General features: G+C 38.6%; 1 protein-coding gene across 1 annotated transcript; it reads right to left on the bottom strand.

Annotated features, from left to right (window-relative positions):
• Positions 1-397: 397 nt before the first annotated feature.
• LOC134748741 (myotubularin-related protein 10-B) lies at positions 398-27,113 on the bottom strand. The gene is made up of 14 exons (XM_063683517.1): positions 26,710-27,113; positions 26,431-26,485; positions 14,867-15,003; positions 13,828-13,986; positions 12,160-12,497; positions 11,559-11,676; positions 10,169-10,357; positions 9,447-9,576; positions 8,402-8,537; positions 7,728-7,962; positions 6,889-7,009; positions 6,172-6,344; positions 4,568-4,726; positions 398-2,681 (listed from the first exon to the last, which is right to left on the bottom strand). Exons 1-14 carry the CDS (start codon positions 26,767-26,769, stop codon positions 2,619-2,621), a joined length of 2,073 nt encoding a protein of 690 aa, XP_063539587.1. The 5' UTR covers positions 26,770-27,113; the 3' UTR covers positions 398-2,618.
• Positions 27,114-27,146: the final 33 nt, after the last annotated feature.

Raw genomic sequence — 27,146 nt, 5'->3', positions numbered from 1 at the left:
ACAAACGCACTGCGCGCGACTTGTATGTGTGCGCCATAAGTATCTATGCGTCGCCGCACGCACACACAAACAAAATCTCTACTGGCGCACTGAGAAACGGGTCGAAATTTTGTTTGAGTGTGCGTGCGGCGACGCATAGATACTATGGCGCACACATACATTGGCAACACATACGCTACTGCAATGCTTACCAAGGTTTGCTTACTGTTGGTAACAGAAAATGTGTTTGTAATGTGTTTATAGTTTAGTAGGTATTTGTATGTTCAGAATGACCTCATTTTCAGTTATTCCAATACACTTTTTTTTCCTTGTAGCGCTATAACAGTATGCATAATAACGACCGAAATACTTAAAACCACTTTTGGCTTTATTTAAATACACTCAATAAGTCTCTTTCATTTATCTATCTTTAAATACAAGAAAATAAAGGCTACACAATTTACCATTTCACAAATATAAAAATATCACTATTTTGTTCAATGGAATATTAAAATATAATCAATTCGTAGCTTAAGATAACTTAAAAAAATAATTCACACTCGCTATATTTATAAAAATTATACCTAAGGCCATTATAGAACTTGATAAAATTTGCTCTGTACTGATATGACAGTTTCACTAATTTACACGTTAGTACAATCGGATTAAGACTAACTGCGAAACCTCTAGAACAGTCCTGAAATTAGGTATGTATATCAATTAAATACCCCTTTTCATGTCCACACCATTTGACATTTGGGGACCTCGAGGAATCGCAGCCATCTTGGAAATTTGGAAAATGTGTACCATCCTGAAGAAATTCGCGTTTCACTTTTAAATCTACGTTCTCTATGAAAATATGGTGTAAGGCAACATTAAAGCTTATTAAATTCTAAAAAAGTCGTAGTAATCTTTGCGGAAAAATTTAGCGCTTATTGCCTTTCAGGGGATATTCTCTTAATAGGAAACTTGGAGGAATATGAATTCCACTATTGTCTATACATTTGTGCATGTCCTACCCCAATATCAACATTTTGCTCGACTACGACTTAACCAGAAAGTAGGGTTATGGGTTTAAGTACTGATGATTCAGTATACCCTTTAGATTTTTTTTAATGAAGTATCGGTAAATTCCTCTTGCCCTTTACAACCTGTTTACACTTGTTTTATTAAAGAAAAATCAATACAGCCGCCTTGAGAGGACGCCGTAAACTAAATCATATTTTTTCTTCTAGCGCCTAAACTATTTAACCGATTTTAATAAAATAGACATCAGTAGATCCATAATTGCTACACAAGTGCTATGCAATACAATTTTACTAAAATTAACGGAGAAAAAATGTCTAGGGCTAAATAATGTGATTGCAAAAACAGATTTTAGATCTTGAATGGGATTTGACAATAGTGACAGTAATCCAATTTGACACCTACAATTTCTGGGATTCCAGCGGGCTTAGCACGGTAGCATTTTTATCGCCTGTCACCATGCCTGTCACGTTCTAACAAGTATGTAAGTGCGAAAGTGACAGACATAGTGACAGGTGATAAAAATGCAACCATGCTGACACCGCTGTTTGCGTGTCTTCAAATTTGAGCTTCGGGGACCGGGGACCACAGGGATCAGACGGAATATGAAAAAATATACGTCTTCTTTGTTTTTTCGTTTTCTCTCTGTAGCTATGGATTTTATATGATTATCGTGTATAGCAAAGTGAAAGCTTATTAAATTCCACATAAAAAAGATCTAAGACACTATGTCCCTAAAACGAAACCATCTCATATGGAGGGCTAGAGATTTCGCAGTTAGTCTTAATCCGATTGTACTATGTAATAATCCTAAGACTATTTACATTTCATCACTTGCTTTATGTACGTCAATTTCAATAAAAAATATATCAACAACACAAATTGAAAATTTTAGGGTAGGTAAAAAATGGGTTTCAATCCACAAATCATATTTATATTCTCCTATCAACTTGTAATAAAATGGCTTAAATACAAAAGTGTTCATGAAAACACACCGTTTGTTCTATAAAAGCATGTTAAACTGTAGGTCTGCAGAAAGGAAACAACTTAAACGTTACTTTAATATGTTATGACGTGATGACAATAAAATTGTCTGCAGAAAAGGAAACGAAACGCTATCATTTCCATAATACATTATTTATGTTTATAGTTTCGTTAGAAAATGAAGTTAGTGTTTTTCTGCATAACTACGGACAATTTTATACACGATTACAACACGCAACTTTTTTGCAGCCGCTGCATGCTCAATCACAAAATAATAAAACTAATTGAAATGGCGCCTTAATACAAACTAGATACTGGAAAATCTTTTTGATAATTCTAATTTATGGGAGGAAATGTCATTACACATTTTACCATTATTAAATTAATACAGGTACCATTAATAACGATACGGATAGAGTGCCAAAACACTACACAATTTTGGCACTTTGACCCCATCAATATAAAGAGCTTACTAAGGTTAGTTTAAGGTTCAAAACCTGTAACCAATTAAGATGACGTTACGTTGAATAAGTTCATATTGCATAATGGCTTTCGCTTATATATTCCGCAAACATGAAAATGTATATACATAAGCATATTTTCTAGCAACTTACAGGTAATTTGAGGAATTAGTCTGGGGCGTTCAGTAGAGACTGGGAGTCCAGGAGCTGTGAGGCGTCGATAAGGCTCATCTGTTTGATATAACAATGTTGTTAGCAATGTTTAGACTTGTTGGCATCTTGTCTTTTATATTAAAAGAACAGAATAAAGTTGAATATCACTGAAATAAAACTATGAAAACGGATTATATCGCGTATATTGAATTTATAATACATCCCGACGATTCGAACCATTTACAGCGTTCGTGGTCAACGGGTGACTGAGGAAAAGCTACAAAGTGCAAAAATACCCACGTACAAAAATAATGAACCATCATAAACTTTAAGGCTGGTTGTACATGCAAAATCGGTTCATAAGGCTAGTTATACAATACAACTATTTTCAAGTAAAGATACTTTGTAGCTTTTCCTCAGTCACCCGTTCACCATGAACGCTGTAAAGGGTTCGAAACGTCGGGATGTATTATAAATTCAATATTTTATTTTATTTTATTTGGGATCACCAACAGACAATACATCATGAAAAAACAATCTGTAGCTTACATAACATTGAGGTTAGATGTTTGTCCAATTATAGGTAACCACAGCTTATACCAGTATCTTAGAACATACAATATAGGTACAGTAGGACATTTAGTCTTAAGCTATTAAAAAATAAAAATATACGCGATATAATCCGTTTTCATAGTTTTATTTCATGAGTAACTATCGCGGTAACCGAAGACAATATTTTGAAAATCTCGATATAAACAGTTCGTCGTTACAAATATAATAACGATTGTAATATAATATGGTATTTAATGTATCAGTACTATCAGTAGGCTCAGCACGAGTGCACCGCGACAGCATCTCGCACTAAGTATACTGCTCCTAGTAGTCCTAGTACAACCGCAATTTTCTTTTTTTGTTTGGTTAGACAGTTTTCTCCAATATGCTCGGAAATGTTCACCTGATTGTAGCAAAAATAGTACGGGAAGTTCTTCTTTATTGCCAAACTCAAATAAATAAATAAAAAACAAATCATTTCGTCCTGTTCTACCAGACCGGAAGTAAATAACAATACAGTAATAACTCATTACTGTATTGTTTTTTACTTTTTTTTAAATATGTATCCACTAAGAAAAACGCAAACAGCCAATAATTATAACCGGGGGCCGCGTCTACACAACCCGATCAGCTATCATTTCAAGCTATAGGATAGAGTGAGATAGTAAGATAAACGATCTTACATGTCTCGTTCTTACAAGACCGTCGGTATGATCGTGCGAAAACTGCTTTACAAAATCAAAGATTATAGTCTGCCAAACAACTTTGTCAGTAGGAAAAGGCGCATAATTCAAATTTTCTATGGGAAAATATCATTTTTTAAATTTGCCGCTTTTTTCTGCTGACGGAAATAAATGGCTTGACAGTCTATATCAATATAGTCTTTTATATTTTTTTAAGGATCTCATCCGTGTTCATACAGCTTATATTGCACAATTATATTGAATGAACGAATATTGAATGGTACTGAATAGCAGAATATGTTGTGCCTTTAATTTAAAAAAAATAATTACAGAGGGAAATTGTTTTTGATGTGAAGGTTCGATTTGAGTGATGCTTATTTAAGCAATAATTATTATTTTACCTTATTTCCTCGCATCTTAGGAGTCCAAAAGTAACATCCCAGGTAAACAGTATGTAGCCAGGATCCTATCAAAGTGCGTTCAGTACCAGGAGGCCAGAAGTAACAAGAAGTTACCTGCATACAGTCGAGCGTGCTCCGCGAGTTGCCGCGCGCCACGCTGAAGGGGAAGAAGCGAGACACGGCCGCGGGGCGGGCGGGCTCGGCCAGTAACAAGTAGTTACCTGCATACAGTCGAGCGTGCTCCGCGAGTTGCCGCGCGCCACGCTGAAGGGGAAGAAGCGAGACACGGCCGCGGGGCGGGCGGGCTCGGCCAGTAACAAGTAGTTACCTGCATACAGTCGAGCGTGCTCCGCGAGTTGCCGCGCGCCACGCTGAAGGGGAAGAAGCGAGACACGGCCGCGGGGCGGGCGGGCTCGGTCCAGTCGCCGTTGGACTGGCGGTTGCTCATTATCGACAGGGAAGACAGCTTCTCGTTTAGTCGTTGTATCTGTAAACATGTTTTTGATACAATCGAATTCTTACTAACATTATCAATTTACATTCCAATCTTTTCTGCCCTTTCTTAACAAAATATAATATTAAAATCTACCGGTTTCCTCGTTAGTGAAACTTTCCGCGCCCTCAAAAACGGGGCTGGTTGGAGACTCCTGATCTAAGTCATAATGCTATAGCTGCTGGTAGCAGCCAGCGCTCGTAGCACTGCGACCACAGCTCCATGCCGGCCACGGACGTGCAAACTCTTACCTCGGCGAGAACAGAATAGTTGAACACGTGGTACTGCACGGGGCCGGCGTACGGCGCGTCCAGCGGTAGCAGCCAGCGCTCGTAGCACTGCGAGCACAGCTCCATGCCGGCCACGGACGTGCAAGCTCTTACCTCGGCGAGAACAGAATAGTTGAACACGTGGTACTGCACGGGGCCGGCGTACGGCGCGTCCAGCGGTAGCAGCCAGCGCTCGTAGCACTGCGACCACAGCTCCATGCCGGCCACGGACGTGCAAGCTCTTACCTCGGCGAGAACAGAATAGTTGAACACGTGGTACTGCACGGGGCCGGCGTACGGCGCGTCCAGCGGTAGCAGCCAGCGCTCGTAGCACTGCGACCACAGCTCCATGCCGGCCACGGACGTGCAAGCTCTTACCTCGGCGAGAACAGAATAGTTGAACACGTGGTACTGCACGGGGCCGGCGTACGGCGCGTCCAGCGGTAGCAGCCAGCGCTCGTAGCACTGCGACCACAGCTCCATGCCGGCCACGGACGTGCAAACTCTTACCTCGGCGAGAACAGAATAGTTGAACACGTGGTACTGCACGGGGCCGGCGTACGGCGCGTCCAGCGGTAGCAGCCAGCGCTCGTAGCACTGCGAGCACAGCTCCATGCCGGCCACGGACGTGCAAGCTCTTACCTCGGCGAGAACAGAATAGTTGAACACGTGGTACTGCACGGGGCCGGCGTACGGCGCGTCCAGCGGTAGCAGCCAGCGCTCGTAGCACTGCGACCACAGCTCCATGCCGGCCACGGACGTGCAAGCTCTTACCTCGGCGAGAACAGAATAGTTGAACACGTGGTACTGCACGGGGCCGGCGTACGGCGCGTCCAGCGGTAGCAGCCAGCGCTCGTAGCACTGCGACCACAGCTCCATGCCGGCCACGGACGTGCAAGCTCTTACCTCGGCGAGAACAGAATAGTTGAACACGTGGTACTGCACGGGGCCGGCGTACGGCGCGTCCAGCGGTAGCAGCCAGCGCTCGTAGCACTGCGACCACAGCTCCATGCCGGCCACGGACGTGCAAGCTCTTACCTCGGCGAGAACAGAATAGTTGAACACGTGGTACTGCACGGGGCCGGCGTACGGCGCGTCCAGCGGTAGCAGCCAGCGCTCGTAGCACTGCGACCACAGCTCCATGCCGGCCACGGACGTGCAAGCTCTTACCTCGGCGAGAACAGAATAGTTGAACACGTGGTACTGCACGGGGCCGGCGTACGGCGCGTCCAGCGGTAGCAGCCAGCGCTCGTAGCACTGCGACCACAGCTCCATGCCGGCCACGGACGTGCAAGGTTCTAGCCGCTGTAGCGAGGACGGTTTACTGCCCATCGATGAGGTTGCTGAACAGATAAATAAATCAATCTCATTTTTTACACAGTGCTTCTGAACGGTGGTGTGTGGTCGTCTCTGAGAGCACTTGTAGCGGGCGGCGGATTTATCAACAGAAATATCCCGTGTTAAAAATTGATGCATGATGATGAATTGATTGTGTAAAAATTGTCTAATCGTCCCTTATCACTGAAATGTCAAGAACCTCTGTTGTAAAAAGTATATCGCAAACGATTTTCAACAGCTGAAACTCAATGGTCTGTGTTATTTTATTTAGGATTCTATGGCCAACTCTCGACTTAACTATAAGACCTACTCTGATAAGAGTTTACTTAATATATACCTCTTTTCATAAAAACTTTAACCTGTGTTGTGTACAATAAAGTGATTATTTGACATGTAAAACTATGTTTTATAAAGTATTGTATTTGACATGTAAAACTATGTTTTATAAAGGAATAAATGAATGAATGAATTACTACTACTACTAGACAAAAGTTTCGAAGGTACTAACAAATTGTGCATAAATGTTTATAAAAGTATTATAGGGCTCACATATCCTTTGCTTTGGTGTCGTCCCTTGTTTATGCGACATGTAGAGAGGGTTGTAGAACAGCGCCTTGTCCTTCTCCGAGAACTGCTCGCCCCAATCCCAAACTGGCCTTTGGACGAAATTCTGGAATGAAAGACAATGTTTAGAAATATACTATTGAAATCCGGCGTATAAGAACAATCTTCAGACGGTTTTTTAAATACATATACTTATTTGAGTAAAAAAAAAAAAAAAAACCGATTTTATTAATACAACAATGTAACTCCAGTGGTGGTCATAACTGTCATATCCTTTAGCCGCCTAGAGACCTATAAAAAGATCTCCTGTTCCGTTCTAATTTGAACCTTTGTTGTCTTGGCAAGTTTTGACGTCAGGGCGGCTAGAGGATATCATAAGAAGCTTGTCTACCCAAAAACAAACGATTTGCCGATGCAGCTATTTAGTTGCTAAAAGTCTATTGGCTAGTTTGCCCAGTCTGCCCAAACAAACTGTCATTTTGGTACAAAACCTTATTCAGATTGGGCATTAGAACTGTCATTTTAGTATTTGGTATATAAAGATGTTCAAACCGGTGTGGAGGAACCGGTAAAACAGCTTTTTATAAAGACGGTGGCAAGCGACCCGCCTGATGGCAAGAAGATACCGCATGCTATGGATGGTTACACCTCCATCAGTTACGAAAGCGTTGTCCTTGATGAAGCGTTGCGTTGATTCAACTGCTTTGGACGCTTGTAATTTCATTGGTGTCACAAGCGCGTTGACGACCCAAAACAAGCGCGGCACAGATCCGAGTACCAGGAGTCTAGAGAAGACAGAAGCGCGGTCAGGAGGGGAGTGTTACCTTAGCAACAGCGAGCTCGCGGTCCCTCGGGCAGTTGAACAGGAACGTGTCGAAGAGGTGGTTGTGCGCGCAGTCCCACAGCGTGGTGAGGTAGGTCTCCGAGAACTGGAACTGGTCGGGGAACTGCTGTAACAACTGCCAAGTGCAGTCCAGGAAGAGGAGGAAGACCGGCGCAGTCTGGGCGGCGGAGGTGTCTTTGGAGTCTTTGGGGTTCCCGGGCCGGGGGAGGCCGAATCTGGGAAAAGAAATGTTGGGATAGAAATTAGGATATATAGTTGGTTAAGCAAATCTTGTCAGTAGAAAATAATAATTAAAATAAATAAAAAATAAAAATACAATTGGCACATGTATTACTTTATAGTTTCCAATCAAACTAGGACTTATGACGTGATCAGCTGTGAAGATTAACTATAATGCCATATAAAAAGAATCCAAATCGGTCCAGCCGCATGTGAGCAATTGGGAAACATTAAAAACAAATCCAAAAATATCAATAACCTCCTACTTTTTGGAGTCGATTAAAAAAGGGAAAGCATGACGCGAATTGTTAATGTGACAACAGCTGCCATTAGCTGAATGGCGAGCTTTTAACCAGTGATGCCGGTTTGGTCTTAAAAGTAGTGAAATGGTAACTAACTCTTAAAAGTGTAAATCTAAGTGGCAGTAAAACATACCTGTCGCAGAACGGGTGCCCTAGCGCGACCCACTCCTTCTGTATGAGCGACTGGAAGCCCGATATGGTCCTGAAGTGTGAATCTAGTAGCAGTTGTGTTAGGCACGACACCACCGCGCAATAGTCGACGCCATCACCTACATAAAAAAGATAACATTGGTAAAGTTGTACTTTTTTTATTTTTTTTATTTAGGCAATAAACAGTCATATACAAAAATGATGTAATAATAAGCAATGTGTTAATAGACCTTGAGTGCCCTACCTTAATTAAATAATTTCTAATCTAAAGTGTTATATCATTCTTAAACACAAATACTGACGATCAAAGAACGCATATCATTTGTTTGTAATTTAAAGTACCTTCTAGGTCATAATTCATTTCAAAAACACCAACATAACATTACTTTTAGTAAATGGACGGGGATGACTTAATCACTGCTCGCCCAGTGCATGGGTATTTCATTTACACAAAACAATCAAGGTACAGATGTAGTGCATAATTGTTTTCCATCGTATTTTTTCGGAAACGTTCGTATTTGTCACGCTACTTCTGTCAAACTCAGTACTTTTTGTACCAAGACAGACTGAAATAGCAAGACATGTTCGTTTCCGTGAAAATAAGATGGATAAACAACGTCACGCTATGCATAGACTATGATTCCAATAAGTCTTTTCGTAATAATTTTTCGTAATATATACTTGACGATCAGTACAGAACGCCTAACTAACTTTCATCTTATTCTCACTCAACTAATAGATTGTTAGTTTATTAAATAATTACATATTTTTGATTTATAACAGTGTATTTTACGTATTCTACCCGTCAGTAGATTAGTTATCTAAATTAGTGGTGTTACTTATAAAAAAAACTCCATGTACGTTAAGTTGCGTCATTTTTGCGTCAAAGGCATGACATGTACGGGCCTTGGTAATCTCAGCCTAAATCTAAACCTACGGGTTAGAACGAATTACTGCGAATGTAACGTAATACATCCCGCTCAATATGAAACGCACAAAACCATAGAGTTGATTTATAGAAGGCGTACCCTCCTGCAGCACGACGGTGACGTTGCGGGCGAGGTGGCCGGCGGCCGAGTCCGCGAACGCCACGCAGCTGCCGACGTGGCGCAGCCACCGGCTCGCCTCCATCAGCGAGTAGTATTGGGAATCTTGTACCTGGAATAAACTTACAGTAACTATAAATAGGTAAATCAAGAGTATGTGAACGATTTGTGTGACGGCCCCCGACCCCAGGGCAGACCAAAAAAGTGATGGCTCGATGTCGTGAAAGCCATATGAGCGTGAACGAGTTCACACGAAAGGACGCCTAGAATCGCGCAAAGTAGAGAAAGGCAAGTAGGAAAGCGGACCCTGGCAAAGGCCGGGATAACGCTAGGTAGAAGAGAAGAGCATGTGAACGATTTTGTACAGTATATCAGATAGAGCGCGATGCCCAAAGTAGCCAAATATATTGTAATTGTAACATCTTTATTTCCATAGAAATAAGGATGTGTTCTGACATATTTGGCCACTTTAGCCGTCACTATCTATTTGATGCTGACTGAGGAGCGCATAGCCATCAAGTCTCACCCAGAATCCGCCTAACGTCGTTACCTACATACATAACTCACCTGCCTGAAGCGCCCCTAGGATCGGTAGAGTAGTTAAGCCATTGTTCGAGCCTGCGGCGTTGCTCGGCTGTTGGAAGCTATTCCCGCTTAGAGTCAATCAAGTTAAGTACTGGGAGTGTTTAACTATCAAGTCTCACCCAGAATCCGCCTAACGTCGTTGGCGTACATAACTCGACTAGCTTCTTGTATGAGGCCTCAAGCGCTCCTAACGTCGGCAGTGGAGTTAAGGCATTATTGGGGCCCGCGGCGTTGCTCGGCTGTTGGAAGCTGTTCCCGCATAGGTAGATCACGTGCGGCGGGGTCAGCTTGGGGTGGGAACGTCGGACCTAAAAAATTTTTTATTATTATATGTATATTCACTAAAATACATGACAAGCGGACGACCACCGAATTTTACAGGAAATTTACAACCCAAGTCCAAGCTTCGCGAGGAAAATAAGGCCATACTGAACGACTATTACTTTAGAACCAACCCGATGAACCGGGTCCTTTTACTTTAGTAACGTCACAGAGTATGGGACATGCTGGGTATAGTATGAATTTTCCCAAGTGATTTTTACGCCTCACACCCTAATCTGTTAAACAAAAGTCTTTGTTTCTTTTGTTCAGCGGTTACCAATGCTACCGCTACTGACTGAACGACAACAAACTCGTTTAAAAAGAAATTTTACCGTCCTATTTTTACGGTTCAAATTTATGTAGCAGCTATGTATTCTGTGCCTCTGAGACCACACACAGGCAACCGTTCGTCCTTCATTACCCAAACTCGTTATCTCAGAATGAGCTGTTACATTTTGAACCTTAATACTATCACGATAGTAGCTTTTTAACGACATGGTTGCTTTGGCACGCGCTCGGCACGCGACGTAGGAGCCTCTCCATAAAACGAACAAAGGCTTTTGTTTAACGGATTAGGGCCTGAGGCCTAAAAATCATTAGAGAAAATTCATACACATACATCACACCGCCAACTGACTCTTGTAAAGAACATTTTATTAGACTACGTGTACTGACTTTTCCATGTTTATATATCTATGAAATTGCATGTTATGTTAAGCAAAATAAAAATCAATTCCAAAGCTTTAATAGTGTACGTCAACAAGGGAAGATTAGCAATACTATCTCATTTAACACGGCCTTGTTATCTAAAAGTGTTTTTGGAATGGCTTCAAGAATTTTTAATATTTTACCAAATAGCATTTTAAATACAGACAACATAAGACTCTTTAAGAAACGTCTGTTTGCATTCTTATCAAACAAAGCGTATTACTCCATTGACGAATATAAAAGAGACAATAATTTAATTTAATGTAATGTTTAGAGTAAGATTTATGCATGCAGTTTATTATTAAACTTACCAACACAAACAAATTTGTATACCTAATGCTGGTAAGACATAGTGATTCTAAGTAATTATTGTAACACCTATGTACCTATGTTTAACAAATAAAAACATTGATTGATTGATTGATTCATTAATTAATTCATACTATAGTCGGCCAGTCACCCAGTAAGTACATGCGTTACCTGTTCTAGCAGCACGCTCTCTGCGGTAGCAGCTTGCTCCGTGGGCAGTAACTCCGCGCTCCTCAGCAGCGCGGCCCCCGCGCTGCTGCCCCACACCCATACTGGCACCCGTCCTGATCTGAATAACAATACTTATTTGTTTTACAAGGAGGCAAACTTGTTGTGTGTCGTGCTAATATTGATAAGATAGGTTTCAAATTTGCCACCGAGCGAAACACAACATTATCACCACACAAACACAAGGAAAATACTAATTAACTGTAAAATATTAAACAAAATCAAAGCAAATCGATTCAAAATGAATGTTATTAAATATTTATCATTCAAAATCATCATTTAAAAGTCAATTCTACCAGCAAACATAACATAACAACTCAAAATCTGCATTTGATTACTTTTCCTCGCATGTGAATAAAATGCAACTTTCTTATTAGTTTTTGAACCTGGCTTTTAGTTACCTGGCTTAACAAACTAACCTAATCATGCATGCCATACGATTAAATAAATAAATTTGCGTCAAGTGGGTCGTTAGTAACGAATGCTCCCGGTGCGTTCCCGAACCGATAAAGTAAAGATAACCTATATTAAAAGAAATTCGAACCTGAAATGCCTCGCGCTCTCCATAAGATTGTAGTCGAGCACAGAACTAGGCACTATCAGCGTCTCGCCCGCCGTCAACATGAAGGCATCCGACGTGCCGTTGATGCAAGTTATTCTCCAATGGGGACTTTCACATCTTTCTAACTCTCTCTTCCAGTCAGCCGGTCGAATGAACATGTTTAAGTCAGAGGGTAGAGTGGGGTAGTAAGGTTCCTTGTATTCGAAGGCGAAGAGCAGATCGTGACGTTTTGGATAAGCGTGGTGGACGAGCGCCATGGCGACTTTTCGGCCGTGGCCGATTGGCGAGTTGGCGAAACTGAAGGTGAGGACTTTCATGTTCTGAAAAAAGGTAATGTTAATTTTATTATAGTAAACAAAAAAAAGGGGTTAAATTTAAGATTATTTTTTCCAATTTCGACATTGTCAAATAGTTAATTCTTGTGTCGTGTTGTGTCAAATGAGCATGCTAAGTAGGAGGCATACATTTTACACATTTATGCTAACAGTGCCTCGTAAAGAACAAGTATTAGACGACGTTATCTAATTGTAGGTACTTCTTCTTTAATGTTATCTGTGTTTATTTTTAACAAACAGTGTGACCCTGGTGTAACACGAGGGTATAAAGTGACGACAGGACTTAAGAGCTCCTCACTGGTATTGAATAGGCTGTTACTGATAACAACCTATTCAATTAAGTATGTAATAGGTAGATTTATAACGAGGACGTTATAAATCTCATATATTTCTATTTTTTATTTTAACCAATGATTTATTGGATTAATAACTCTTTGTTTTTAACGTAACCACAACAGTTATCAAATCATACAAAAAAAGTTATCAGGTGAATCACAGTAATTTGAGATGACAAATGTACCTTATGTACCGCGTGATAATGAAACCATACAGCGCAATGGCACAGTTAAGCTGATTAGATAAATCGCTGTATCGGGTTACTGAACCTGTTTGTTTAATAAAACCTTTCTAGTGAAAATGTTATACAATTACATAGTAAGTTCGTAATCTACTCACAAAGCCCTTTCATTTGGTACCCCACATGGTATGTTTAAAAGAAAAAACTTTGCACAGCCGACTTTATGACATTTCACAGTTACTACCCCAACCATTTTCGCTTTTGTCGAATCATATATTTGTATTTAGGACATCATACTGAATGCATTCATGCCATATTTACGTTACCCATATCCGAGATGACTTGAACGGAAAGTAACCTAAAACCTGATTTACCAAGCTACTACAAAACACCTGTCTAAAAACGATCACAATTACAGAAAACCGCAACCAAGTACTGCGAACTACAAAATTGAATGGAATTCTTTCATAGGTAAATAAAGTAGCCATGTAATTTTGCAGCTGGGTGTATACCGAACAGGAATAGGTCGGTTGGAAATTTATATATAGATTTGGACGCATCTTGTAACTTTTTAACACCACTTTTTTGTCTATAAATTGTATATACAGATGTCTAGCACAATGAGAAAATCAACGATCAGTCAAAAATCAATGATCAGAGTTGATCATCGTTGATTTTTTCATTGTGATTGACATCTGTATATACAATTTACAGATTGTAATAATGTGGTACGTCCCACATTAAAAAAGGAAAATATATTACCACTTTTTTGCTTGGGGGTCAGAAAGACCTTAGTACCTTGCATATGACTTGTAGTCCTTTAACCTTCACCGGCATGTCTCCCTTGGGCAGCAGCCGGCGTCTCCGCACCGGCCCGCCGTCCGTGAGCCATACGGCGCCTACGCTTGTCAGTGCCGCTTCGTATGGACCGAGGAGGAGGTTGCGTTGACTGCATTCCTGGTAAATACAAATTAAAATTTGAGATCTGAGTTACACATACTTACATTTCTTTTAAATAAAAGAAAAACAACGAAAGGCCAATCTATCCTTGGTACATTTAGGAAGATTTTATAAAAAACAGTTAAGTATTAGAATCCGTAACTTAAATGCAAGTTAGTGCTAGAACGAATCCAATTTGGTACGGTTACGGTCAAAATTGGGCAGGAGACGTGCGGCAAGAAGCTGAATAGAACTTTTAGACCGCATTTAAGTTGTTATACGCACCGATATTAATTGATTGATAGCGTGTCGTAAGACTGCTGGAATAAGACCTCACTAATGGACTTTGTCGTATAATTTCCTACCATCTCGTCTGGAGTAGCTAGATTGTCAGGCGATCTTGTTCAAAAATGTGACCTTAAAATTCATAAATAGGTAATAAAAAGCATGAAAACCCCTTTGAAACTAAATAAGCATAATATTACACAGCTTGTAGTGTAAATACATTGTGGCTCACAGTGGGATACAGGCATCGTACACTTTTTTTAACTGTCCGTACGCACTTTAACTCGGCAATGAATATTATCTATCATTTATATAACAGATGAGGGTATATATTACTTATACCGTACCTATCTCCTACTGTTAGGCCAGGATTACACTCGTAAGTATAACTTACGAGTGTAATCCTGGCCTTAGGGCAGGACGAGTACCTACTCAAATCGTCGTCAGACTTTTCAAGCGGCACGAACGCGAGCAGGTGACGGACATCGAGCCGAAGCGGCCGTGGTCGCGATCGCTGAGTGGCGCCAGGAGCACCACGCTGTGCGCCGTGCGCCGCGCCCACTATTAGCTCACTGACGCTGTGAGGACGGTCGGAAAGTAAGGAGGGACTCACATCGTCGACCGACTTCTCGAGCGGCACGAACGCAAGCTTGTAGTTGGTGACGAATAGAGAGCCGAAGCGGCCGTGGTCGCGGTCGCTGAGCGGCGCCAGGAGCACCACGCTGTGCGCCGCGCCCACTATCAGCTCACCTGCAGAAGGAAAATGTATATTAATTCAAGTTAAAGTTATAATTTTAGCCGCACCATTTCTATGTTGCATTGATAGCGTGCAAGTTCGACTCCTCGCGGTCTCGACCAAATAATTGGTACCCACTTGGTACCTCAACATTGTTAGGAGTATTTCGTTCAGAAGACGATATTATCACACATATGTCACATTTCATTACCTTGAAATACGAATAAATAAATGCAGCACACACATGTCAAACTTAAATCAAAGATAGATATAACTCCGTAATAGATGGATACAATCTAAGGAAAAAACGTGCCTCGAAAATCAAGAAAATTTGATTCTCGTTCAGAGGGCGCTACTAGTTTTGGCCTACAGTCGTATAGATGGCGTTGACGGTTTCGTTTGTTATTTAACAATTTTAACGCATATCAGTGAAAGAACATGGGCCAAAATCATAAAAATAATTAATGCAAATAAAAAAAATCATTTATCTATATTTAAATACGTTCTATCGTATTTTTATAAATCTTCATTTTTAGTTTTAAAGTGTGTCGACAGATGGCAGTGAATTTACTGGGGTTACAAAATTTACTATGACAGTAACGCTCTAGTATCAGTTACTCTATGCTTAAATGGATTGGTACGTATAAAAAATGCATAGTAGGGAGAATTCCTGACCCCCGTGATACCGTTCACACTAGTACATCAGATGGAGACTCAGATGACACTTAATGTAAGTAGTATAAGCACCCTATTCACTTAATAATATATCTTATAGTGTACATAGTTTTTTAGTAAAGTACCGTAAAAGTACTTCAACACTCAATACAGACAGAAGTTATGCTCATTTTTCAGGATAAGATTAGATAGTATAAGACAGATGTGGCATTTATTGACTATGAAGTAAACGACGAACGACACCTCGTAAATAAACATTAGATACCCTTATTTATGTATGTACACAACACATACTGAAACCACAGAATAATTACCTACCTAGCGGACTAATAAAATTCAATGACCTGTCATTGACTTAGTGTGATGGGCCGAAGCCTCGAAAATGTAATTATTTTAGATTCGATTTTCTGTAGACCTATAATCGCATAACTTAACCTTACCTAGGTACTTCAAGTTTACACCGCGATCATACGTATAAAGATCACAAGTGAATTCCGATCTACGTACCAGTAGGCCGAGCACATGATTGGCGCGACAGTATCTCACTGCGAGATACGACTACCCGTCTTTTACTAACTGTATGAATTAAAGGGGGACGGGTAGTCTATGTCGCGGCGAGATACTGTCGCGCCAATCATGTGCTAGCCCGGCTGATAAGATAAAAGTATTTTACAAATAGGCCTGCTAATTTCCCTAACAAATTTCACAAGTAAGTATACCTAATCCCATCTGGAAGAAAGCATGAAACTTATACAAAGGTAATAAAAAAAATAGTAGGGAAGCAAGCTTAGGAACTTCTAAGGAACGAATCGGACTAAAATACGCATAATAGTTGTTAAACGTAGAAAAATTAGTCACGTGATAAGACTTCGGGCGGAGGTCTCCGACACGTCACATACCTACATCTGCATTAAGCACAAGATGAATCGCAGCGCTAACACAAAGACCCTTATTCCAGTGAGTGACTAAGCTCTCACTAAACAATGACCTACACACTATAATGGGGCCTACAAAACCCAGTGATCCGGCTTTTAGGACCAATTAAGATGACGAGTTAATTAGACGCGCAATAAAAGTACAATGACATGTCATGTCGTGTCACGGCTGTCGACACCTCCGTTACAGAGCGGATGGTTAGGACAGTTAGGAAATCATTTTTGAACCTATGTACAGTCGCCATCAGATGTATCGGAGCGGCCAAGGTGTTTACAATATCTGAACTATTCTGAACACGCACTCTAACGTGCTCTAACGCCCTGACAATAGAGGCGTGTTCAGATATTTGTGAGCGCCTTAGCCGCTCCGATATATCTGATGGAAACTGTATAGTAGATAATATATAGTATTGTAACGGTTATATGACAAAATATATCGGAACACATCCATATTTCTTAGTAACAAAGGTGCGTTCCGTTGCGAAATGCGATACATCTGGCCAGTTTGGCCGTCACCATCTAAGTATACCCGGGTAAAACCGGACAATTTTTCGGCGAGTGGGAAGGACGTCACAAAACAAAAAATTACACAATCTCAGAAACTTTTACCTACAAATGTTTAATGCAAATGATAAAAAAGATAACCAGCGTTTGTTATTAATTTTCTTAATAAATAATAATGCTTCTTAATAATTTGTTTAGGAGTAATCTACACAAAGTTGAATTACATTTTTTTTATGACACCAAACCCAAAAATAATAGTTACCTTGCCATAAATTTTCATTTTAAGTGACATATGATTAGTCCCCCATAAATCCCATTACGCAAAAACAGCTGTTTTTGTACATTTTAATCGGTATGACGTACCCACATTTTCAGTTATTTTTTTTATTTTCGGAGACGGTAACCTTAACTTTTCTTGAATGTTTGCCGATGCCCATATCTTCAAGATATCTTTAAACAGTTTTACTGCCACATATGAATAATCTCATGACCTCTCTGTAAGATTTTGTGAGTTTTGTGACTCAGCCGTCACCCCGTCACTTTCCCCGTCATTTTCTTAAATCGATCTCTCCAAGGAAAGTGCATGGCTAATGCTCGAATGTTTCCCTGAACCAAACTTTCTAGCGGTAGTTTTTTTGTTAAGAAAAAGGATGTTAAAATATTATAAACATACCTTCACCTCTATAACCCGCTTCCACAAAATGTTCCACTATCTTCGCTTTCGGCCATAGGGAAATAGTACTGCAGAAATTACATACAGTTTCGCGATGGTGTTCTTCTAGATTGACTACAATTTCAAGAGAAAGAATTAAATGCCCATCAAACTTACGGGATTAATTGACAGATATATAGACTTTAAATTGGCAGTTGAATATAATTTCAGTTTAATTATTTGTTTAGTTTTTACATGTTCAAAACTATGTGCAGATTTCACTCCGCATACGTTACCTATATTGAAAATACGGTAAATTTGCGAATGTTCGGTTAAATGGATTGACATTGGAATGACACAAATACCTATAGGTATAACATTTTTGTAATCGCGCATTTTTATACAAGGAATTTTATGTACATTTTGTATTTCCCATAAAAAGTGATACTGATACCATATAGGGAGGGATATAACAAATGTTCTCATATCTATTATATACACCGTGTTATTTTTGATTTCCGTTAATTTTAAGGGGAGATTCTTCAGGTTAAATAAAGTTAATTTCTCTAAGAAACTAGTGTTTTAACTCTTACGGTTTTTGAGATATTCAATAAATAAATTTAATTGCTGAGCCTGTGTAAAAGATTCTTCATTGCCTCCAAATTATACTTATTTTTTAAGTTTCGTCAGTAAAGAGTTTTCCATTGATAGCTATTCACTACAAGAAGGTTACTGAGGTGAGTTAGTTTGACAATTTCGACATTATCTACTTTTCTTTCATTATGTGTTAGACTAACTTTTACGTAACTGTAAAGGACCTTTTCCCCTCACCAGCTCGGAAAGTTGTCTTTTAACCTTCAAAACAAGCGGGGAAAAACGCGTTTTATCCACTAGTGGGGAAAGTAATTTGACCTTGGATGGAGCGTGTTTAGGTAGCTTGACAGATAACAAAACGTAAAACGCTCATGATAATGGTTTGTTCGATATTAATTATCATTAAATAAATGGTTTGAGAATCTAATAAAAAATATCAAATTTAGCTTTATTTAATGATTTTAAGTCATAAACCTTAAAATTCCATAAGAAACGTTTGTTTTTTTATAATGATGTTAAATATAATTCTGAACGCACAAGTTGAGTCGATGCAATTTCAAAACGCATCGTTGACATTTCATACGTCAGAAATGTCAACATTGTCAACAAATTTTTTACTTAAAAACTTTTCTCACCGAGTCCGTAAAAATACACAACTTCCAGAGTTTTCTGTTATAATATCGTAAAAAAATTAGTGATTCCAGTGATGAAGATGATCTAACGCCTGTGGATGTTGCACTTTCCTCGCTATAGTGAGGGGAAAAGTTTTGTGTTACACACGGGTGCAAATGTATTTTACTTCTCGTGTGTTGAAGCACTCGCTACGCTCAGGATTCTATTTTAGAACCACTCGCTTCGCTCGTGGTTCAACTATAGAATCCTTTCGCTTGCTCGTGTTTCAATTCTACACTCGCGGGTAAAATACAACTTTGCACCCTTGTATAACAAATAACTATTTACAATGCAATATTCATTTATTTTGTATGCAAAAGAAAAAAAAAATTTTTTCGAATTTTACAAAAAGCGATATACCAGGTAGCTTCTATTAATGTACCAAGCAACGTGGCGAATTTAACGGAAAAAAAAACACGGTGTATATCAGCATTATTTTATTATATTATATCAGCATTATCACAGCTAAAGTAAATAAAAATTAAATAGGAAACCATTTTCGCGAGATATGTGTAAATATATGTTGACTGAATGATTCATTTTTGATAGTCTCCAATCTGCAATCTGGAATGGAGTACATATAGCCTAAACCCACTTATAAAATACAATGAGAGCAGATGAGTTATGTCCAACACTGGCGATAATGATCTTCTAGAAATTTAAAACTTAATTTTACCATAGTTATTACCGATCTGAGAAAAGGAAAGTGAAGTCACATCGTTACGTATTTACAACAATAGTTATTTGTTATACAAGGGTGCAAAGTTGTATTTTACCCGCGAGTGTAGAATTGAAACACGAGTAAGCGAAAGGATTCTATAGGTGAACCACGAGCGAAGCGAGTGGTTCTAAAATAGAATCCTGAGCGTAGCGAGTGTTTCAACACACGAGAAGTAAAATACATTTGCGCCCGTGTGTAACACAAAACTTTTCACCTCACTATAGCGAGGAAAGTGCAACATCCACAGGCGTTAGATCATCTTCATCACTGTAATCACTCATTTCTTTACGATATTATAACAGAAAACTCTGGAAGTTGTGTATTTTTACGCGAGTCGGTGAGAAAAGGTTTTAAGTAAAAAAATTGTTGACAATGTTGACATTTCTGATGTATGAAATGTCAACGATGCGTTTTGAAATTGCATCGACTCAACTTGTGCGTTCAGAATTATATATAACATCATTATAAAAAAACAAACGTTTCTTATGGAATTTTAAGGTTTATGACTTAAAATCATTAAATAAAGCTAAATTTGGTATTTTTTATTAGATTCTCAAACCATTTATTTAATGATAATTAATATCGAACGCACCATTATCATGAGCGTTTTACGTTTTGTTTATCTGTCAAGCTACTTAAACACGCTCCATCCAAGGTCAAATTACTTTCCCCACTAGTGGATAAAACGCGTTTTTCCCCGCTTGTATTGAAGGATAAACGACAACTTTCCGAGCTAGTGAGGGGAAAAGAGAATTAATTATTTGTTTAAGTGTAATCTTTTGTTTCGAGTATAATAGCCGGCGCTGTGAGAAATAGTTGCTCCGTTCTTTCGCACATTGTAAATTTGTAGCGATACGATGTTATCACCATAGCTAATGGTTACCCATAACGAAATAAGTTTGAGGACGCGTTCCGAATATTATGGTATTAAAACTAAACACCCTTTGCCAAAGATAAGTAATTTGTAAAGGCAAAAAGAAAGGACGCTTTGCACGAGGAATTTCTATATCTACCGTACACCGAATTATACAGTGTGGAAAAAAAACATGGGCCCTGGAGGGAAAGTGCCTTAAAACCTTAGCTCATTTTACTTAAAGGAAACATTCTTTTATTTTTTTAAAGAAACTAAACTACATTCCCGGCCCGTCCAGATGGGAAAGGTAAATAAAAAACACGTGCTTAGTGCAGATCGCGGACCTGTGAACTTGTTTTCAGCGTTTTAGGCAGTTTTAGCCCAACCAAATATTCGGCCGAATATTCGGTTCGGTATGATCTGAACTTAGATCTCTACTTAGATCCAAATATCATTTTTGTAGAAATATTTATTAGCTCCAAGTTGAGCTTCTCTGTCAAATGCAGATGATGTATCTTTGAGGTATCAGCTCAGGCATGGAACTAAAAGCGCAAAATATTGGAGACCTTCTCGGGATAGAGCGTCTCTTTATCTTAACGCACTGGTTGACATTCATATATTACGTATCTAACTGTATTTGAGGCACGCGAGTTAGTAAAGATATTAGCAGTCTTTATCTTTACTAGTTACTTGTCGGTTTTCGGTCATTTTTTATAGTGTCAGGCTCAGGGGCACGAACGCGCTGAACCGTTAACTTCTTTTATCATTCGGCGCTTGCGTATTAGCCGCGACCGTGAAAAGTTTGCATTGACTCATTTCAGCAGAAACAAAAACGTCTCCAAGTGTAAACAGTGTTGCGGATTATGGACAATATTGTCCGTAGACTTTAGATAACTTTTAACGCAGTAAATTGTAGCCGTGTTCCCTATCTATAGTAGCTATAAACATATGTATATGCTTGCAGCAGAGAAAGGAATACTAAATTATGCGGAACGGAAAGTAATCAAAAATACTCTAAGAACAAATTAAATTACTTTCTTATGAAAATATTACTATTACTGATGATTATTACTGGTTTTATTATTATTTATGATTATATTATTAATTTTTTTTTGCGTTTATAATCAAAAATGTTTAAGCCACAGTTCTGAAAGTTACAGTAGATGGCGTTGTACAACTTGTAGAGTCATAGTCATCTGCAATAATATCTTGCACAACAAAACGTGCAAATTATATATGAAACGCACTTATGGTTGTACAATGACTTTTAGACTAGCTTCAGCCTTGGCCTCGGCGAGTATAAAATGATGGACGCAAGTAAAAGGTCCTACCTGATCTCAAAAAGCTCATCACACTTACACAGCCCCAATGAACTGACAAATCACAAAACACGTGAATGAAAAGTTTCCTACGCTTCCACAACCGAGGAACGAGATGACTAGAGATGGCGATATAGTTAAGAAAATAAACAATCTCCTACCTGGTCTCACGCCCATCACACCAACAAAGTCCTGATGGTAATAAAACTACGAGTAGATGACGGATCGAGGATAAACTGGACGTCAATGAGACGCTTTCCCTGCTTTCGCGGCCGATACAGATGACCAGAGATGGCGATACAGGTAAGAGGATTTTACGACGTTAGGCAAAAAAACTCCTACCTGGTCTCAAAACGCCCATCACACTTGCTTAGTCCCGATAAACTGACAAAACGGATGTCAATGCTTCCCGTACTTCCGCGGCCGAGGTACAGGCCCCATCGACAGTTAATTGATCATTCGTCAACCTTATTACGACGATACAAGGTTCAGATTACTAGAAGAAGTGTAGAAGTACCAGGCCATAGACGGCGATACAGTTAAGCGCACGTAACGCATACGCAATGAGCGCATTATCAGCAGTTGCATCACCGAAACGCTGATCTAACTTTTGCGCCAATGGAGTCGCAAAATTACGGTCATGTTAATTAAGTGTAATATTTATTTGTGTATTAGTATCTCCAGTGCAATTCTGCATAATGATAAAAAGTCAATAGTTATTTTAAAATAATGTTTGTACTACCATTGACAGTCCTGATTATATAAGGCCTACTGATGTTCAGATTAAGCGTGTTGATAGTAAAATATGTAAATTAACTTCTTCTGGTTCAATTGATTATAGTAATTTTAATATCAGTATGAATCATTCATATACATCATCATCCTATTAAAGAGTCTAAAGGATAAAAAACAAAGAGATCTGTTGCAAGAAAATATTATGACAATATAGCTTGTATATCTACAACTTTGTGGTTGAATTGGCAAGGTTATTGATGTGGGTATTATTACTAAAAGTAGACTTTACTACAATCAATTAGTAATGAATTTCAATATTCCTTTAGTTGCAAGGAACTAAAATTTCTGGCCCTACAGTACAGTGAATGTGAGTTATAACTCAGAAGCAAATTAGATTCCCTACCTCTTTCTATTTATCTAATTAGTACTATGACAAAGAAACAGAATATGTTATTTTATCTTAAGCAACTTGCATCTTAACATAAAGTAAAAATACTACACTATGCTAAACTAGGCAACATACTGCCATCCTCAATAGTGGCGGTTTTGCTAAGCCCAGGAGCTAGGAGCTAGGAGGCCCAGTAGGCCCAGGCCTAGGGCGGCCAGATATTAGGGGCAGCAGTCTATATGTTGGCGGCTGAAAAAGGGGCAGCTACCAGCTAGTACTTACTACAGGGCCTGGCGTTTAGGGCAGCTAACACTGCAAATCCACCACTGGTCCTTAAATTTAATGTAATAGTAAATTTTAATGTAATAGTAAATGTTTTATGTAATACAAATACCTAGTCGGCTCATAAGTTCTGTCACTGGCCTTTAAAATTTAAATTTGGAACTCCTAAAACAAAAACCGTTCTGCATTTGAATTTCGAATCTTTATTAAATATTTGAGTAGTATAATTTTGCAATTTTCTGTTTTCTTCAACATGGAGTGGACGCTTAAAGATAGCCGTACCGCAATAATTGCACTATATCGTTGTGGTCACTCGCCGACTAAAATTGTTAAGCTACTTGAAAATTTAAAATTCTCTCTAAGATTTGTGTATCGTACCATAGAAAGATACAGTGAGGTCTCTAGTTTAAATGACAAGAAAAGAAGCGGTCGTCCGCGTACAGCTAGGACTCCAGCGGTTGTACAAGCAATTAGGGCACGCATTGCCAGAAATCCCGCTAGGAAACAAAAAGTTATGGCCCTCCAGATGGGTTTGAGCGAAAACACGGCGAAAAGAGTGCTTAATCAAGACCTGAGACTTCGTGCTTATAAACGAAAAACTGGCCATCTTCTCAATGGTCGGCTTAAAGCTTTAAGGCTTAAAAGATCTAAAGCTTTATTGAAGAAGTACGCTAAAAATAAGCACCATTGTATACTGTTTTCGGACGAGAAAATTTTTGACATAGAAGAAAACTGTAATAAACAAAATGATAGAGTGTACGCTCGCAATAGTAAAGAAGCGTCTAATAGCATTCCCCGTATTCAAAGAGGTCATCACCCTTCATCTGTGATGGTTTGGCTGGGAGTTTCTTATGCGGGCGTCACTAGTATGCATTTTTGTGAGAAAGGAGTAAAAACTAGTGCCAAAGTGTACCAAGACACGGTGTTGACTAATATTGTGAAACCACTATCCCATACGATGTTTCTAAACCAGCATTGGGTTTTCCAGCAGGACTCTGCTCCAGCCCATAAGGCAAAGTCTACACAAGCCTGGCTCGCCTCCAATAAAATCGACTTTATACGGCATGAAGATTGGCTCTCCTCTAGCCCAGATCTTAATCCTTTAGACTATAAAATATGGCAGTATTTAGAGGAAAAGGTGTGCTCAAAACCTCATGCAAATCTAGACTCGCTGAAAAAATCTCTTGCTACGGCAGTGGCCAATATCGACATGAAAGTGGTGCGTGAATCCATTGACGACTGGCCACGAAGACTTCAAGCCTGTGTAGATAATTATGGCGGTCATTTTGAATAAATGTTATACATTTAGATTCTCTAGTTTATAAGCTTTCAAACGCTGTACAAATTATACGGAATAAACTTAAACTTTTGATTTTATTTGATACTATGTATATGACAGAACTTATGAGCCGACTAGGTAAGTACGGCTCACCTGGTATTGTATTGTCCTAGTCCTAGCTCTACGTATATTGATTTGCATGGTAGGTTTTAATTAATTGTACTGTTTAACGTTAGTATTTAAGTTTTTTGTTACTAACACCTCATTTATTTTAATTTAATTTAATTTTAATTTAATAAATTTAAACTAAAAGGGTGCTAAAGTCTAATACTCTGGGAAACTTTAGCAGCCTTTAAGGTTGAGGATGGCAAACAATTGGAACTAGTATTATACTTCGTTTTTTTTAGCATTACAAAAAGAGTAAAAAATCTTGATGTGTCTTTATATTGAAAACCATTAGAAAAATAAGTCACAGCAAATATGTAACTATTATATAGCATATAATGCTCATTTACATTCTTTTGTTGTCCGAGTTCTTTTGTCTTCTTGAGCTTACAGTGGGGCTTAGTCAATTTGTGTAAGAATGTCCAATATTTATTTAGAATATGAATAAGATTTTTTTATTTAAACGAAAAAACCTTATTAACATTTTATCAATGTCCTGTGGCCCCACACTAGGCTATGCCTGTCACATGGTAGCCGGTATCGTAACATACAGTGAAAGGTTAAGTAAAAACTAGGTAACATTATTAAGAGAAAAGTATGTCTAATAGGAAATGATTTAATTAAAGAAATTAAGTAATGCAAAGAAAGAAAAAGTATCTAAAGAAAAAGTTTGTCTCTATGTGTGTGTATATTTATTTATTTATTTACTACATTTTGTCCAAATTTGTATAAATGAGATAAATATTTGCATACATAAGTTATTATTAATTAATTAATGTTTATTATTTAAAACAAATATATTCTAAATGTATATATGCAAACAGGATATAATAGGACAGAGCCGTACTGTCATAGTAAATTTTGTAACCACAGTAAATTCACTGCCATCTATCGACACACTTTAAAACTAAAAATGAAGATTTATAAAAATACGATAAAATGTATTTAAATATGGATAAATGATTTGTTTTATTTGCATTAATTATTTTTATATGATTTCACCCATGTTCTTTCACTGATATGCGTTAAAATTGTTAAATAACAAACAAAACCGTCAACGCTATCTATACGAGAGTAGGCCAAAGGTATTGGCACCATCTGATCCAGAATCAAATTTTTGTCATTTTCGAGGCACATTTTTTCCTTAGACTGTATCCATCTATTACGGAGTTATATCCATCTTTGGTATTGGTGATTACTGGTCATGCTAGAGGGTACAGAGAAAGAGAGTAGGGGCTCTGTTGCGATTGTCTCATGTCAATAGGAAGTCAATTAGAATTTTAGTATGATCATTATAAAGAAAACAGTACAATATGTGTCTTTTGCCTTAACATGTTCATATTTATCTCTTCTTAGTCGGCATCTTCATTGCTGAAAGTCATGTCTAGTTTGAAGAGTTTCCTGCACAATGAACCATGCTCTTCCAAGTGTTCCTGACCTCGGCGGTCTGAATATGAATTATTGGCAAGCCTATAATGGCTTTTATTGTCTGACCACCGGGTAGGTAATCAACCGCATCCTCTTTCCCCTATTCCGTCCGTTGATATTTAGATGAACCTATTATAACTGGTCACCTAGCAGGATAATGTTATAATGAATAAAATTTTGTACAGCTAACAAACAAAGCATAAAAACTAGATCTAGACTAGAAAATGCATAAGGCTCACCATTTAGAAGTTTGGGCTTTACTTCTTGAACTGATCCGTTTCTATCCCCATTGTTCTGCAAAAATAAATGAATAAATATATAGTCTCGACCTTATCAAGGAAAAACACTTGTTAAACTAAACATTTCCGTTATATTTATTGACTACAATAATTAGCACAAATTTAATAAAAACTGTAAGATATATATATAAAGGCACAATAAGAGTAAGGTTTTAACTCAGCGGGAGGTTAAGATCAGATAGTAACGAAACTGTTTTCTATGTATTTAGAAAATGTTACCTTCGATGGAGATACATTGATGTAGCTCTTGAAGGTTTTCTCCGTTTTCTTCTCATTCATTTTTAAATTATGTAGTTTATTCACTGGACACAAACACAAACGCGGGTCATAACGCCTTTTGGCTATAATTAGACAGTGTTTACAATAATTCACATGATTTGTGTGAATTCACATACATTTGATAACAATCATCCCGCAAACACTTCACTCACACTTCGACAATCTCCTCTAGTCCTTAGTGCCGGCCCAAACATTAAACTAAACATAATTATTAACAAATTAATAATTAATCCCCAAAGGGGAATTTCCTAGTTGTAAGCAGGGATAAATAATATTTCTCCAAATCCTCATTTCCATGCCCCAATATGCAACGAAAACGAAACGACAGACGACAGCGACAGATAACTCAATAATTGCCAGATGTGAAATTGAACGGG

This window comes from Cydia strobilella, chromosome 17 (assembly GCF_947568885.1).
Source record: "Cydia strobilella chromosome 17, ilCydStro3.1, whole genome shotgun sequence".
NCBI classification, from domain to species: Eukaryota; Metazoa; Arthropoda; class Insecta; order Lepidoptera; family Tortricidae; genus Cydia; species Cydia strobilella.
The sequence above is the reverse complement of the archived record's forward strand: the minus strand, read 5'-3'. Positions and strand labels throughout refer to the sequence as shown.

Bases quoted from the DNA above. Each gene is read 5' to 3' on its own strand.
- LOC134748741 (XM_063683517.1), bottom strand. From the start codon at position 26,769: ATGAATGAGAAGAAAACGGAGAAAACCTTCAAGAGCTACATCAATGTA. The intron at 9,577-10,168 runs GTGAGACTTGAT...AGTTTATTCCAG, and splicing joins CGACGTTAGGCGGATTCTGG to GTACAAGATTCCCAATACTA. The intron at 7,010-7,727 runs GTAACACTCCCC...CTTTCATTCCAG, and splicing joins GCGAGCTCGCTGTTGCTAAG to AATTTCGTCCAAAGGCCAGT.